Raw genomic sequence first — 18151 nt, forward strand, 5'->3', positions numbered from 1 at the left:
GCACAGAAGATCCTCTGTACGGGATAAAGACGATTCCACACAAGGAATCCTGGCTTTCAGATCCGGAATTCGTCTACTATCAAGCAACGAGAAAGGGAAAATGACCAGGAGAGAGAGCGGGTGTGGTACATAGTGTGATTGAGAAGGGAGCAGAAAGTGAAATGGACTTTCTACAGCTAAGAATCAAGTGACGGATCAAGTCAGCGATAGAGCGTAAGCCGTGTGTCAGGCCTCGCAGATTGGTATATGGGTCACACGGAACTGCGTAGAAATGAGGCCTAAAAAGTGAGGCAGTCGGAAGACATTACGCTAGCCGAGCACAGTAGCTTCTCTTTGATGTAGATTGAGGTTACCAGATTCGGGAATGAGTCTGATTCCGGATTAGAAGGTCGGGTGATACTTGAAAGCAAAGATCCACGTCGGAATAAGAGACTAGCAGTCCAGGGCCGGACGTAGTCATGAGGGTTCCACCGGCAGGCTATATATCAAGCAAGGAAAGAAATACCAGGAAAAGCGCCGATGCGACCTTGTGCAGTGGGGTCAATGATGTTCTATTTACGGCATGAAGAACTGATAACCAACCAGTGTGCCACGCAATGCGGAGAATACATTTATCTAACTGATGATATTTACTTGATACTTCTGTCGTGTTATTATATTATCGGCAGAAGAGTCGTGCAACAAAAGGCATTCAGAACCTGCGCAATGGGAACTTTTCGTTCACAAATCAAGACTATCCTTCCGTGATCTCCTTTTTGTGACCAAACATCGATTATGAGAGTTTCGTGAATAGGAACTTAAAAATATGTCTTCGGGCTCCCTCTAGTCACGATACATATAGAAAACACATTTATCATTTATTCATGTTCTAAGAAATACTTTTCCATTTTTAGTTTTATTAGAATAATTTAGTAATATCCTATTTATATATTTATTTCTAAGTTTATTTCTAAGGATATTTATAAGTTCATCTATTCATCTTCTAGCCCCTTAGCGACCTTAAACCGAGGTGACGGTACTCGGACATCTTCAAATTTCACCAAAACTTTTTTTAAGTTACACAAAGTGTAAATGTATTAGCCCCGAATTCGCGTTTTAACTCAGTTACAAATGTTTAGCTGCACACATTGTTCTATGAATCATATAAAATAATCAGTTTCAATAACGTCTTTTACATGTATCCCTACTGCATGCGATAGGTGAGCACCATTCAGCGTAGAAGTTAACAGACTAATTTTTCCAATTCACGCACAAACACAGACGTATGATCGAGACCGTTTCAATTTTCTTGGCTGTTCTTTCTAGCAAATAGAACCTCCGTTAGCGCAGACTGAATCACTGAGGAATCGAGTGTTGTTCCTCAACTGAAGCTCCATGTTAACCAGTCACAGGAGGGCTAAAAAGTCACACTTGCTCAGGGGAGCGTCCAAACGACCGTCGGCGTTATCTCGTAAGTGGCTTGCGATGCAGCTAAGCGCAATAATTCAGCTAGCGTAGCGGTAGCGGCGTTTCCTCCTCTTCCCCCGCCGCATACCCCCGGGGGTCCCTTGTGCGCCGTCTGCGCAGTGTAAGAGCCCCAGGAACTGTGCAAGTCGTTGTAAGGGTGCTATTCTCCAGGTCCCTCTTGTCTGTCTCTAACAGAGTTTGGAGGGAGAGAACTCACTGTGCGCAATGAGGATTCGTCGTTTAAGTGAATTTATTGCGCGAATATCTCAGCCTTACCTCCTCGCGCAGGCCATCAGAGGGAAGGCCTGTTTGGAAAGAACGAACGACATGAACCTGCTCCGCAGAAAGGGTGGGGGACACGCAGACGCAGACGGCTCAGGTCGTAGCAGAGCCCGCTACATGAATCTACTAAAGTCCAGCTGGTGGAGCGTCATAGTGTTGCGCAGCGGCGTTTAATGTCTGCGTGTCGTGGAAAAGAAAGGCTCTTAGTTTAGCTAAGGATGATTCGAACATATTCAGTTTTTAGTGAATTCATAAATGAACAGTACTTATAAATTCACGAAAAATTAAACGGGCCTAGAATCTGCTGTTTCCACTGCGGCACTATTTCTTTGTTGGTCGCAAACTCCTCGCAAGAGGCCCTATTCACTTCTCGTCCATCTCCGTTTTTCAACCCCCATCTTCTCCAAAGCGTTTCGGCTTTTGCGATTTTTGCACTCGTTCCTTCATCTATATATAGCAAATTTTATTTGCCTCTTGTTGACATCTTTCGATATATACAACAATGTACGTGTATATTGCCGTGACGGTATTATGTTATAGATTATCGTCCACCCGCCCAACACAGTGAGAGCCCGTTTAAGTATAACATATTTAATTATTTCTTACAACGGTAGCTAATTGTCTGCAGAAAGCTAATTTATTGTGAGTTCCTACCTCTTGCTGTACAGCACAAGTAAGAATTTGCCTGAAGACGAAAATTTTATGCCATATATAAGAATAAAATACTCGAGTAATAACATGTAAATAACGGAAAAATTTTTCCTATTTCTTTGGTTTGTGTAATACTTCTATATATATATATATGTTGATTAAATGTATGCTATTTTTTGTTTGCCATATTTGTATAAAGTTCTTCGGCCTGTTAACCCGTCGCGCATTTGTATGTACGACACGGAGTGCTGGACTCGCGCGCTCCACTTGTAAGTCTCCACCTACGCGAATAAGCTTTCATCAAGGAAAGAAGTACCTTGTATATCATAGCATTCCCACTAGAGGGTGTTCATAAATGCCTCCCTCAAATGAATTGTCTACTCAAGAACAAATGTGATTTAAAGTCACTTTGAAGAGAGAGCATATGCCTATTGATTCATATTTCTTTACTGCACATCTGTGTTATCTCATAATATCGACATTTACCGGCAACCCTTATCACAAACGTCAGTGAGCCAATCTAAAGGGTGACACAAAATATTACTGTATCTCCGTATTACCACTTATAATTTTTGCAAATTGCTTCCATTATTTTCCTCCCATCCATATTTGCAACAATTATTGTACACGCTCGTCATTAGCGACGCCGTGTATTTGCTTTTCATTAATTACTCTGTCTTTCGATGCCTTGCCAGTCTTTGATCATATTGGTCATCCCCCACGAAATCACCCTCGAGTTCCATGCCCCCGTGTGGACCCTGAACGCAAAAGGGTCATTTATCATGCTGTCTTCGCTTTCTTTGTCCTGAATCCTCTGTTTCCACTGCCGTATTGTTTCTCCTTTTGTCGCTACCGCTCCGCAAGACGCCCTCTTCCCTTTTCGTCCACCTTCCTTGTCGGTTTCATCTTTTTTTTGGGCGTCCTGGCTTCTACAATTTTCGGGCTCATAACTCTCTTATCATAGTAGTCCTGGTCGTTTCTGTTTCGCTGGAACCATGACCACGACGGCAAGGACAGCCTCGAGCGTCAGTCAGTCAGGTGGGCAGGCAGGCGTGGCGAAAAACATACGAAATACCGGCGGCAGTCGAAGACCCGTCTAGGCGAATTTCATCCCATCTCCTTTCAAGTCGGTTCTTCGAGGTGAGTCCCCAGTTGTTCTCAATGCTGTGCCCTACCAGCCCTTATGCCGAAGCCCAACTCCGCCCACCCCCGTAAAAAGGTGCCCATCAAGTTCCAAATGTTCAACCCGCTGACACACTTCTTCGAAACCGTCCTACTCGTCAGCGGGCTCGGACATGGCTTGGCGATTCCACGATAACCATGCCGAGACGCCAACCATCCAGCCTCTCACCGGTATCTTTGTGCTTTCTCGATGGTTCGAACGGTGGCTAGGCGAATCAGCGTATCTTGGCTGCTACTTGGTCCTTTGTCTAACTCGTCAGAACCCTGAGAGCCTTTCTCTTCCGAGCGTGCCATGCTTGTTCTAATTCGAGTGCGAGTTTTGAGCACATACAGTGACATTACTGTTTTCCACACACTTTCAGACAGACAGAGGAAATACGACGGCAGTCGTCGACGAAAGGTCGCATACGCGGGCGATCTCAACAGGCCCGCAACCTCACAAGGAAACATCATGTAAAAGGACGACTCCTGACTGCGATGCTTGTGTGTTAGGCAAGTCAGTTGGCACCTTGGATTTTTACGGCCGAGGAGGGCTGAGCAAACTTCTTTTTGCTTTTTCTTTCCGCAGTCCTCTCATTCATTCTTGCATGAGTAAGGGAAGATAATTTTTGAGTAATCTTCCATATAGAGATGGCGTTAGCACCCGACCAGTGGGAGCCCGTCGTCGGTTGCAATAGTCGACGTCGATGTCATCAGTGTTTTCTTGGGATTCCGAGCTGGGCGGTCTGGTATGAGAGGCGTGAGGAGCTCTCACAACAGCCGAGACTTACAAAACCGACTGTAAGGGGGCACAATTCAACCGGCTAAGCAGGCCCTGATGCGTACACATCTAAATCGACATAGGGGAACAGATCTGATGGAGCAAGCAGCAGGACAGCACAGCGATCCCTCGGTAAGACGACAGCAGGCGCAATCGCCGCAACCGAGTTCCTGGAAGAGTGTCGCTCGCTGATAACATTCCCATCTCTTCAACTCATCCATGTAGCCATCCAGTCTCTCCAGTGGCACCCACCTTCCGTTCTCCACGAATAGATGCACCTTCTGAATAGTTTTAACACATTTTCGTCTGCCTATATGAACGTACAGCTACGTGAGTAAACGCATCTGTGAGAAGAACTTGACAAGTCGCTGCTCGTGTTCGTGCACCGTACTATCGGGAAATTCGGAAATCGCGCCAGAGCACCGTGCGATCATCTACGTATTCGTATATATAGGATGGGGCAAAAGTAAATTTATTGTAAGAAAGATATAAGCACAAAGATGACAGCAGTAGACTATCTATCTGTCGACTAAAGAAAGCAGGTACACAATTGATGCCGGTACTGATTCAACTGTGAACTTACCTTTTTTTACATCTCAAAGCTTGACCTTTTTCTGATTGTATACTTCAACCTCTTTTTCACTTGAAGCTTACTTTCGCTTTACCCTGTATACACATCCTCTAACTGTAAGCGTTGACAAGGCAGTGGCTATATTTATACTCGCTCTACTTTACAAGAGAAACGACTCCAACTGTACCAGCAAAGTATTAGGGGCATTTAGGTATAGTCCAAAGGAACGGGACAGCGGGTGCTGGGCAGGAACAGAACGGGGAATTTCACGCGCCTGGTCGAAATCTAATGCGCGAAATAGCACATGGCGAGCTATGCTCGTGCCTCAGACTGACTCGAGTGTTTCTTGGAAATAGCTCTACTAGCTCGTCGCGTATCCCGGTATGTACGTTCTGCTATGTGGGGTACCGGCGACAGCCCGCCGCACACCGCACTCACAATGACGTGCGTTCATTCGGGATTGAAATGTCGTAAACATAGACTATTTGGTGAGGATGACGACAACTGGTAGCTTGCTTAATAGCCCCCGACGGTGCCCCGCTTGTGTAGATGGACACCATGATAGAATGAGCGCTAACATGGATGCCATGCAGGAATGAATTTTGGAGTCTGTATCTGTAGGGGCTTAAAAAAGACCTGCATTGCTCAGTTGTCGAAGACGACCCCTCTATTTCCCTAGACAGATTATTTTTGTAATGGAAACAGGGCAATGTCACATCGTCCAAGCAACGAATTTAGAATTGACTGGTAGTTATGGAGGGATCGTTTCGCAGCCGAGCAGCACGTTTACCTCATGATAAAGAATAGCATGTCTTCTTTTTGTGGTGCTTTAAACGGGCATCAAAAACCAAGTCAAACAGATTTGACATTAAATAATACGTAAGACTCGTTTTTTAGACAAGCCAAAACGTTCGCCGATGTCATAGAGGTCGGTCAACCTAATGGATATGCTATGTTATGTATTAGTAAATGTATGCGCTGTATTCATGAGTTTACCCTGTCGCCTTAGCAGCGTTATTTTTAAATATTCACAAAGTTTTTTTAAAACTTGTCCCAAAATGCAAAAATGATAACGGAATTATTTATGTGGCCCTTGCTTACCACACATCTTTCTGAATGTGTTGCCATAGTAACCATGAGCTGCGGTCATTGCTGATTTAGGCTTCATGTTAAATTGTAAAAATGTTGGTAAGTGGTTACCATACCGTCTCATAGGTCTGTTGGGAAACTCTCAAATAAGATCACCAAAGCCTACTAGGCGTGCTAAACCTTCTAGTAAGTGCAAGTCCCTAACGCTATACTTATGAGAGCTGAATCCGAGGACTTATTTAGAGTAAAAATAACCAGAGGTGTTAAAGATAAAAAAAAATAAGAAAAAAAAAACGAAAATGGCGAAAGTACAACTCCAAGAAGATTACAGTTTCTATTATTCCGTTCAAAGCGATTGCTTTGTTGTATATATCTACGATGACAATATATACCTCTACTAAATTTAGGACCATGTAATATTGTCTAGGCTCAAAACCTGATGCAAGCGTGCGTCATTTCGTGCTGAAGGCCAGTCATGCCAAACAACGCTTAATGACTGTGCCGGATCTATAACTAGTAATATTAACTGTTTTCATATATATGGTAATTTTCTTTGCTAAATTTTAACACAAAACAATTATTACAATAGCGTTGTGGTTAGATAACTCAAAGAAATCAAGGCTTCCATAGGACGTGACACAGTGATGATTTATTTCCTATAGCGAATTGCCCTTCCATTGATATCACGGTAAATAAAGAAATTTTGGTGAAGTTTGCATTGCACATATCAGTCAAATTAAAGGGCGTTTAGCCATAGATTTACTGTGGTCTAATATGGATAGACGCCATGTTAAAGAAAAGCTTTAAGCTGTTCTATGCCAACATATTTATTGCATTTTGCAGTATGTACACTTATATGCAAATATTCTGCCATTTCCGATATTCATTGTTCCATTCTTTACAGAGATATCTGTTTACGCAACAACGATAGGTTACACACCTTTGACTCCTACAAAGACAAAATGTTGTCGTCGTCTGCTCTCTCATGCCAATTGGGTGTACATTTGATCTTTAATATAGCGCAACTTGTTGGACGTTTGTCCAACTAATATGGCGCACAACAGGTCGACTCGTAAACTCCACCCGCAAAGGCAGCATCTTGTCTAGGTCGACAAACAACTCACGTGATGTGGGGAACGAACAGACCACTGTCGAAGTCGGCCTCCGCTACTTTCCCTGTGGAGCAGTTGGGGTGATCCGTAGCAGGTTGGCTCACAATGGAGCAATTTGGGCTTACATAAATCATCTTGTTTATTTTACCCTGCTTGGGTTGACCCCGCGAGAAACGGCGAGAGTCCACTCTTGATCTAAAAGCAGCTAAACCCCACGCAGGCTGCCGCAGTCGTTTTCACCTTGCACCATATCTTGCAGCATACGGAAAGGGAGTCGTTTGGCTACTACACTATGAAAGATGATAAGTTTACTAACAGACATGACTCTGAAAGCGCATTCCTTCCAATATGAACGCTCGCAATTTGACAAACCGCACACACGCGTGTGTTCTTTAATTCTTCGACTCACCTGGAGAAACGCACGGACATACAGCTACGTTGGATAACCAACATGACGGTGATTACGATCTGTGGAACAGATAGCAATTCACTTATACCGGCCCAACTAAACGGTAGAAAATGAAGTCTTTAGATGCCATTTAGGTAAGCCCGTCTATCCACCACGGATGTTACGCGAAAGTCCCGGTTTCACTGCCAGGATCATAAACTCCATACCATAATCTCTTTCAGTGATACGAGTAAAGAGATATCTAGCGGTGACAACGTAGACAAGATCCTTTATAACGGAATACAAAACGAACCGAGAAGGTCTGCGGCAGGAAATAAAAAAGCTTGCATCATGCCATGAGAAACTAGGGCAGGGATAGCATTAATAAAAGGATATCACCGCTATTCTAGATCAAGCGGAACTACCAGGTGTGATCGTATATTGGCTTGATTCGAAATGACGCAGCGTTCTGGATGTAGAGAACGAATATCGGGGATATGCTTATTAAGTGGATTTCATCTAAACCGAACACCCATGGGGGCATAAAGGAAGGTAAAGAAGTCGAAAGCAGAATAGGAGATACGAAGAGCTTTTGGAGTAGTTAAGCACAAGCTGGTGCCTCTTCTGTTGCTCTAACTGCCTTAAGACAGCCACTCTATATTGCACTGTTTTAATGACGCAGCTATGACCTGACCGGCGGAACCGGACGGAGCAGGCTCAGAGAATCAGATTGCATCGAAGGAACGTTGTAAAGACACAAGACCGAACGAGACTGGAGATCTTGCGGAAAGACAGCTGAGTGTGGTGCTTTCATGGTGAACGGCGCATGCTGCGTTTCTGCGACTCCTGTTTCGCCCCCTCTAAACCTCCAGTGCCCTCCAATCATGATTTCTCGGCCATCTTCGAAGGCTAGCTAGCTAGTTTTTTTATGTTTTGCAGTACGGGGGCAAATACAACAGCACCATTCCTCGCCTTCATTCTCCCGCGCCTCCGCCGCTATTTTCTATGACCAACAATAGCTCGACGAGTGCCTCACGCTTGGCGGTAGTAAAGTAACGGCGACCTCGGCTGCTGGCGGTTGCTGGGGCCTCTGAAAAAGACGTACCTCCATAGGTGGCACCTGCTAGTCAGCGGCCGACGCGGAGAGCTCATTTCGCTCACGCCGAGCACAATACAGAAGAAAAAGAGCCATGCTTACTGATACTGGTCCCTTCGACTTCTACCGAGCTGTCTTGTGTGCCAGCTCGCATTTACCCATATATATATATATATATATATATATAGTTGTGTATGGTTTTGTGAAGCGTACACACGCTAGCACACTTACAGACTATGGGACACCTTTGTTGGTGCGTATTCATGCGACGTGGTATGTGAATTTGTCCTGCCGATTACGTCTATGAGCTTACTACAGAGGAAAGAGGAAGGTTCTAATGCTCGGTATAAGTGTAAGGGCATGCTGTAAGGGGGCAAAAACGAGGCTGGGGCGAGACTATTGTTTATCAAGATCGGTCGGGTGTGGGTGGTAGCTCGGTGTGCAGACGAAGACGCAGGGGCTAACTGGGCATGATTGTGCATGTAGTCGCTGTTGTCCTGACCAGTTGTGTACAGAGACGTAGAGAAAACTGAGAGGAAGAGAGAAAGGAATAGAGACAAACATGAAAGTAAAACCGAAGCTCGTCTCGCATAGCCGCGAATTCAGTTCTTTCCCATTCTGCCGCATATGTACTGGGACGAACCATGTTCATGGTCCTGCTATTGGATTATTGCACTGCTTAACAGTACCTCCCTTTACGGCATCTGTTGGCGGTCGGTGAGGTTTGCTCGCATTTTCTTGATGCCCCGGGGCCGATGGACGGCGGACCGTGCTTGGCAAACGAGTCTTCAGCTGAGGTGCTGGCGATTAGGTTCTCACTACCCAGTATTCGGTTTAGTCCTAAGCTATGGCGTATTATGGTGGCAAAGTGTCCAGCAACTTCAAGACAACAAAACGATATCCTCAATGACGACACCACCGACGGCGGCAACAACAAGCTTCTGTTTCTATAGGAAAACACTCCAGCGCTAACATTGCAGCACACTAGGAACAGTTCACAAGCGACCTGCACGGGACGTCCTTTGGCGTAGCATAGGCCGCAACTATCCTGCGACAAGACGACCGCCAGTGACAAACGTGATCGGCCTGCGAAGAGCCTGCAGAGTGCTTCGGATTCGCCTTGATGTGACCAAAACGGGCGTAGACGACCCTGTACCAGGGCAGCATACCGTATGCCGTTAAATTGTTAGAAGTACTTGTGGTAGCTCACGAGACAGTTGCCTCTCGTACGGTGAACAGCATGTTGGAGGTTTATGGCGACCAAAATGGCCGTCGGAGGCTGCTGTCAGCGATGTGTGCGTATGCAGGTTGTTGTTTGCTACGACATGACGTCAACTATGCCCTGGGGGCAGAATTGTTATTTTGCAAATCAAGTAAACTTCGAAAAGAATCGCTTTAAGCGAACGATCCCATTCAAGGATGGGTTGCGCACGAAATAAAAAAGCGCACCTCTTGCGCTCAACGTCAAAATATAAAATTATGTTGCACAAATATTGTATGCAATTAAAACATACGTGATGTACCTAGAAATTCTAAAACGCAGCTTTTATGCCATCGTTCAACTAACTGCTTTCTAGACGTTATTGCCAAAGTTGCGGGCTAGAAAACATTTCAAATATGAAGAACTTAAAAAAAGAGATTTCCTTTTTTGCGAGGTGACTAGTTATTATTAGCAGGTCGCTTTATCTACGGACAAGGCGAAGGCGTTACAAAAACGAAAAACTGGTACCTATAAGGCTATCGGCTATCACAGCTGTTCGCCAGAAGAAATTCAACCGTACTAGAGAAAACAGATTAAGTCGGCCTAGTTCAGTACAAAATGCACCACCAATAGAATCCGTTAAAGAAAAAAAATATATGCTTATTTCATGTTTAGATTCAAAACAGGGCAGAGAGACTTTGTCATGCTGGAACATATCCTTTCTGAAGTAGTGCTTCAACGTCGCTTTTTTTTTCGCATCCCAACGTCGCATTCCAAATATTTATTTAACTTACATGCCGTGTGTTTTTTTTTAATTTTCCAAAAAAAAAGTACTTAATTACAGGTTCATTCATACTAACCGTTCCAAGTTTTATGGTCAACAGCGTCGTTAGCCTTTTCATTAAAGGCGGACCCCTTATACCATCGATACAATTATTATAATGTGTTAATTTACGCAAAAAGCATTATCAAGGGCATTATCAAGCCGCAAGGGCTTATATCGTTTGATTTTGTCCCCTTTTGTATCTCAGACAATACAACATATTCGTAAAGGAAATTAACAATAATCATCAACAATAAGCATGAATTTTTGCATATATTCATTACAGATTAAATATCAAACTAAACAAAAAAACATATATATATATATATATCTATACATATCGAAGGCAATGTAACGTATACAACAAATATGATATAATACAACTATATTTATACAACTCACAATCAATGTACAATAGCTGTTTTCCAAGTGCCCTCCAGTAAGAACAAACAAATAAGCTAAAAAGCTTGAAACTATCTGGAGCTTTTTATCAGGTTTGTGACTAGATCCTGGGCTGCTCACCTATACTGATGCCTGCCTTAGCTGAATTACCGTTTTTTAAATTAACCGCTCAACCTTCTCTCCCCTTCACTTTTCTGTCTGACAGCACGTCCTCGCGGGAGCCAGTCGCTGTTCTGGCATCCGTCTGCTCGGACGACAGCTTCAATTGAAGTGCCGCTCAGAGCGCCGGCGCCTCATTGTTTATATCCAGTGTTGGCCCATTTTTATCGACCCATTGTTTACCAAACGCCAGAGAAGATATGGTGAAACGGTGATCAAAAATTAGAATTAACTTAGAAAGTTGTGTTCGGCCCTTGTTATTAGATAGTGTTGCCAGAACTTTTTAGATATTCAAGTAGAATGCCCTGCTGACAAGAATGAGCGATAGATAATGCCCGGTGCCGATGTATACAACGCTTTCTCGTGCACTAAGAAAAATGCAGATAACTGCGAGCGATAGGATTCCTCACTGATGCCAACTGTTTTCTCGGACTCAAATATCACAAAAGCTTTTTGCGTAACGTTAGCAGTATTTTAAAAAGTATCACTCGCCCAAGAATGGCACATGTTTTTGCTCTCACAAGTGATAGTGGCATTCCTATATTTAGTCGAAGTTTAGGAAATGCAGCGGAATCACCGTTGAATTTCGCCGAAATTGGCACCCTCAATGGAGTCCACTTATTCTGTGCTCTTCGTGGCGCTCAGCTTCATCGCTCAGAGACGTTCAACGGTACAGCCGTTCACTGGAAGGTCTATTATGACGCGATCACCTTGACTCTTGTTCTTCTATCCGACTGCCGGCCGGATTTCGTTTCCGAGGAACTTGTTCGTCAGCTGTTGGATAGCATCTTCCAGGTGCTTACCTTTCATGCGGGATTATCTTCTTTGAAAAACATTTCGATAAGTATCGAACGAGTGAAACGAGACATCAAGCCAGGCCTGGCTATCATCGACGCACTCGTCAGTTCGTTGATTGGCGAACGCGAGCAAGGCGAACCGCTTAGCGAAACTTTTCGTCCCCCATGTATCCTGCCGGCAACTATTCCTTATCACCCGCTGTTAGCTGGACCTGCTATACAGAACGTGTCCGTCTACCTTGAGGCCTACACGACACGAATTGACGCCTCTTATGGGTTCGTCGTATTCGAGGATTTTCTGCTCCTCGGAACTAAAAGTTTCAACGCTTTGCCGACAGGCGATCAGTCGATTCTTGTGCTACAGGCAGCATTCGTTGAGATGGCAGCCAACAAGAGGGCATTCGAGGGCGGTATATTTTTACCGGATAGCTCGCCAGATAGCTGTAATCGACTCGTTGTTGTATGTGTCGGCGGAAACTTCCGAGTATGTGTGTTAGCGCTTCCGGAAACAAATATAGCTATTCTTGAAGAGCATGCCCTTGGTCTAGCGGCATTTCCACCCCATGTTCTCGAAGCCAATACGACAGCCTGGCTCCGAGAAAGCCGAAGGACCATCCTGGAGAATTTGCACCACTCGGTAGCGGCCTTATCATTTGTAGGCCGCAAAAGGCATCATTTGCGATGGTTTGCCGATCCCCAGCTAAAGGTCATGCTTCAACTGCAGGAATGCGTGAAGTTCAACTTTGGCACGGAGGAAACTGATGGCTTTTGCCGTTTCGGTGAATTGCCAAATAGCTACGTGGCCTGTCATCGAGTACACGATGGGCAAAAATTGTTTGTTGTGCTTAGCAATGTTCCTTTATTCGCCGTCAGCACTTTAGTAGATAAAATATTTAAATACATTTCGTCAAAGTGCTCGTAGAGAAAACTAAAAGACAAACAAAGTCAATATATAGCCCCAACCAGAGGAATATATACGACATGATAAGCCTGTACTTACGCGAAAAATATTATATCCCATCATGCGTGGACCTGCGAGTTGAAGTTGAAAGTTACAAACCATAGCATTCATTGAATGCTATGGTTTGTAACTTTGTAGCTTCATTATTCAATATAGCGGCACCATTAACTTTTCGTCGTGTGTCGCTGGTGATGTTTGCAAGTGAAATCCGTTTTTGATTGCAATTTTTTTAAGTGTCAGTCAATGGTTGATTTTACCTTATAGCGATTGAAGAATACCCATGTATAATATTTTAGAATATATGGAAAAATTTTGAATTCAAAATGTTATATAGGTCAAAATTTACTTGTAGTCAATTTCTGCCATGAGCAAGAAAGGCATCATATTCGTCGAAAACGCTTCGATGATATGACTGAACAAAAAAAAATATACGTCAGCCATAAATAATTGTGTAAAACTAGAAGGAAAATATTTTTCTTCCTATAATTGGCTGTGATTATGGCTATAACAGAAGTTTTTCTTAATTATTTACTACTAAGTTAGGTAGGTAAAACATTATGATTAGTCTAATGTAGGTTTAAAGTCTGCTTTTGAATAACCCGAATGTGGCGCCATCTATGAGTTCGAGAGGAGGAAAGGAACTGTGCGTATCATTCTCTAAAACAAACCAATTTGACCGGATTGTCACCCGTACAATAATGCTGGCTATGCATGATTTTTGTATAATTATCCATAGTGTAGGCTGATCTATGTTCACAATTATCGGCCATGTAGTGCACAAGCCGTTTTGTCCAAACGATGCGTTAGGCCAATTTAGCTATTTACATTTCTTTCAAAAGTAACCCAGGTGATAAGTTGTTGACGGCGACGACATATGTTACAACAAATGAAAGGCCATGATGTCTTAGTATAGTGCATATACACATTCATACTAACCTGGGTTGTGGTCTCGGTCCTATTAATTTTTGTGTGAGACTGCCATAGACACCATTCGATCTCATATAGATTTGAAATTGAACAAGTTTATAAAAGTATCATAGATAAACGGAACGCTCAGCAGAAGTTCGATAAGTTACAACAGAAATACTTACAAGTCCCGTATATCCCCATTTTTCGAAATTTGCCTAAAGAAAAAATTTTGTAACGCGAATTTCTGACCCGGGAAGATTCCGTTGAAGCTTTTATTGTATTAAAATCTCAGAATAACGCCCCATTACTATAAAAAAGCGAGGTGAATTATATTTGTTTCTGTCCCCTATATTTTTCTTTTATTTAGCAGTTCTGCGTTTTTTCCTGAAATGATTGCGAATGCGGTACCCGCAAATGCCTATTGTATTACAAGTTGTGCCTTTGTAGGTGGATAACGAGGAAGACTTCAGATATCGGTGTAGTAGGGAAGTTGTGCAGCATTAAAACTCTAAGTGAAAACGAATTAATTAGTATTGGGACTTGACCGTATTTGTGCTAAGTGTTATCGCTTACAGAATATATAAATAAAGGGTTTTCTTTTTCTTACAAAAGTAATTTGTTGCTAAAGTTATATGGTCTTTTTGACAATCTAGTTATCAACAGGCATAGTAAGCTTTGTCGAATACCCTTCTTTAATTCTGTTATGAGCAAAACAGACAAAAATCGAAAACGAAACTACGTATCTAACAAAAGTACTCTTGATTTCTTAATGCATAATAATGATGTCTGTACGCCAAGCGGAAATGCATCCGTTTTATGTTAGGGGAAAACTGATGGTCTCGAAGGTAGATGTCTTGCAGTACAATGTGTATTACTACTATTACCAATCTTCTGAATCGCATGCGTGCACCTGTGCTTCTTTTGCTATCTTACTTCACACGAATTTGCTTTGTTAAAGGTGTGTAACTGCGCATAGTTGGGTCGACCTGAAAATTCAGTTCATACAAACAGATTCGTTCATATGGTGAACGGGTCCGTTTGAACCACCGGTTTACCTCTTCCACTTCAGTCTACACCAGTGTCGTCGTGCTGTAGCGTTTAAAGATATGCATATTCACCCTTAAAGCTCTCCCATCTCTGTCGTTGGATATTTTACTTCGCTGTTAAAGATAACCTGCACCTTTCTAAGCGGGGGCTCACTTTCTCTCTCTCTCTCTCTCTCTCTCTCTCTCTCCTCTTTGAGCGCTCTTACTGTCCCTTGCGTTGCGTTCCTTTTCTAGGCCCGGGAGTTTCCCATGGCTTCAAGTTATCCTAATGTTGCCACGCCAACAATGGCGACAACATAACTAGAAGCAGTCCTGAAGTCAGCTACACTTCAGGCGGTGTAAACGTATTTCATGGCTATGTTGGGCTCATTACGCGGTCTACAGAAAAGATACGAGTGGATCAGTTTCCTTCCGGAGTCGTAAGAAAAGCTTCGTCTTCCACATCACTGATGCGCGTTCAGTGGATCAGTTCGCCTCCGACTGACTTCGGAACGGTAGCTGGTAACTTTTTGTATACACAGATTCCCGCAGAGGGAGCAACACGAACATGGATATGCCAAGCATATGCACCATACGGACCATGAGCTTTTAGATCTTCGGGAGTAACTTGTTTATGGCAAAACAGCCTGAAGTCAATCCGAGCTACCCTTCTGCACCAAGACAGAGCCCAGCCTAAACCCCAATCCGAAGCCTATATTTCAACGTCGTCACCCACCGGCTATCATTGGCGGTTGCTGGATAGACGAACGATCGCCGACATTCATCTTACTACCTAGTAGAACCCTGGTTTGCGATAATTTCAGACAACTCCTTCCCCCGTCATATATATATATGTGTGTGTCTATGTATATTTATATACTTCCCTTCGAACGCTGTGCTTAAAGAAGCGGCTAGTTTTCGAAAAGCCAGGTCTTCTCTGGCCTGTGGCTGCCCCGTGTGTCGTGGGTGCTCACGCGGAGTTGCACGGAAGCAATGGCGATCGAATAGCTGCTCTAGAGGCCCTTCTCTCCTATATCCTAGTATGCGATTGAGCAGGCTCAGACAGCCTGGCCAAGCTTTTGCTGCTGCATGCAGGCGAATGAGTCAGCTTAGGCAACGAAGGTCTTAACGCAATGGGGTTGAGAAAAACAGTGAAAAAGAGAGGGACGGACCGAGACCCTGCAGCCATCGTGGCTTCGGTAGCGAGTGGTGGGCCCCGCTAAATGGTAAAATTATGCTGTCACCCACAAGCGCGAGCTCCTCGAAAGACATGCTTCGGGGTGCGTCTCTTTGGGTCGCTTTTGCCAGCTAGTCTTACTGGGCGGCTGATATTCTGCTGCTGTACACACACTTACGGTTATATAGAGCCTGTTTCAGCTTATACGAACGTTTGAGGGGGACAACTGGGTTACCTTGGGGACCTCCACCAGGCTGTAACTCAGGATTGGCAGGGGTTTGTGGTGGACGAAGCTGTGCTGATGAAAATGGTGATTATGTTGACGGCTCCAGAGGTTGAGATGGTTGTAGCTGATGTGATCACGACGCTTAGGGAAATGAAGAATAACCGGTGAAACCACTTACATACACATACACACACGCATGTATGTATGTATATATATATATATATATAAACTGGCTGTAAAATGTGTAATTGGAGTGGAAACTTATCCAGCAAATAGCCATCTCCATAAATTTCACCTTGTGTTAACTAATTGCCCCGGTCTATTTGAGTCTGAAGAGGTTTACCTCACAACACGCTGTTGTCGTCGTTTATATCCTTTCTAGTTATCCTACAGATTAAGTTAGAGGGGCACAGGTTACATAAACATAGACTGCTAGATAACAATTCCAGTAACTAAATGTGCTTACAAATGCTTATTATCAAACTCAAGAACATCGGAGCTATTTTATTTCTTTGACATCCTTACAGCGTTGATATGTGTACGGATTGTCGGTTAAGATGATCTGACGCCAGGTTGGATCGGGGGAGAACCTGGAAAATTTGAGCCTCATCTTTAGGCCTTCACCGGATACGGAAAAAGAGAAACATCGATGACAATGGTAGGCAGCCATAAAAAGCCTCTCACCGCTATCGTTTCCTGCCCTTCGAATTGCCCTACATATCAGGGCAAAAAAAAGCATTAGTAGTGAAGGACGAGCCGAGTTGTGGCGATAGACCAGGGAGTGTCTGTTGTCCTGTAGGACGCTTGGAGGAGATACCTAGCTAGCTCGGGCCTGGACACCAAAAAAGACGCGCCATCCGCGTGGCAGGGTCAAATTTTCTCAAATGTTTTTAGTTCGCATTATTCTACTTACTCTTTGGGTTTTAAGATACACATGAACAAGTATACTGAAGCTCTTCGTAGCATAATGCACTTAGAAGGAAGGGAGAAATCGGATTTACGTTTTGTTGCAGATAGTGCTGGAGATGTCTACCGAGACCTTTCAATACCCATCCAGCTAATACAACTGTATAGTGGTGATGCTATTCCAGCAACCTACGTCGACCCATGTGGTACTGTTTGTTATTTGCAGTTACCAATTTATTAGCAAGCTGCAACTCGGTCGGACTGATCTGACGGGTAATCAGCCGCTGAAGTACCACAACTTGCGTCATCTAAAACCGGTGATAAGGCTGTTGAAAGCATTTTTTAGGTAGAGTAAACGGCGCGCGCGATCGTCACATTAGCCCGAGTTGTAGCGACAAACCTAAACGCAACCGCCCTTCTGATTCGAGAATTTGTAGAGTACGTCAGTTAGTGGTTAATCATTGTGTGCAATATTAGTACTAAGGAACACCACGGGTCAGACTACCCGATGCGTGTCTTTTGTCTGCTGTAATCAGCATCGCAGCATTGAAACTTATTGCGGTAAATGGGGCTAAACGTATCACATGCAAACAAAAAACAATTCGCTACTGCATGCGCATATATATATATATATATATATATATATATATATATATATATATATAAAAAGATAACTTCCTTTATTCACACAGTATAGTATGTGTATTTCACGTGCATCGTCTATTGCACGGCCGGATCCTGAACACTATAAACATCAAATATTATCAAAACCGTATAAGCGGTAGATAAGTACGTATCCAGGGTTTGTCAACGTATTCTACACATACACTTTTCGTACGACGAAAGATCTATTGTATTGCGTTTTGGGTAATGCTAATAGGGCCTGCTTGCCTCTATCTATGTTCTTACATAATTTATTTTCTTAGTTGTCTGTATGTTTGTTGTTCTTCATTTAATAGCCACCATTAAATAGATCTCTCTCCCTCTA

The 18151-nt window shown here is 43.5% G+C and overlaps 2 protein-coding genes across 4 annotated transcripts in view; both read left to right on the top strand.

The window, feature by feature from the left end:
- The window catches only part of LOC111249514 (inactive tyrosine-protein kinase 7-like), a 194101-nt gene that overhangs the window by 133896 nt on the left and 42054 nt on the right, over window positions 1-18151 (top strand). The window lies entirely within an intron of this gene.
- On the top strand, window positions 11203-14456 carry fy (fuzzy planar cell polarity protein-like protein). Its single transcript, XM_022803478.2, has one exon. It carries the CDS (start codon window positions 11661-11663, stop codon window positions 12879-12881), a length of 1221 nt encoding a protein of 406 aa, XP_022659213.1. The 5' UTR covers window positions 11203-11660; the 3' UTR covers window positions 12882-14456.

The sequence above is a fragment of the Varroa destructor genome, unplaced genomic scaffold (genome assembly GCF_002443255.2).
Source record: "Varroa destructor unplaced genomic scaffold, Vdes_3.0 BEIS01000004.1, whole genome shotgun sequence".
Taxonomy (NCBI): domain Eukaryota; kingdom Metazoa; phylum Arthropoda; class Arachnida; order Mesostigmata; family Varroidae; genus Varroa; species Varroa destructor.

What these genes read in the sequence shown, in the direction of transcription:
- fy (XM_022803478.2), top strand. Translation starts at nt 11,661, where the DNA reads ATGGCACATGTTTTTGCTCTCACAAGTGATAGTGGCATTCCTATATTT.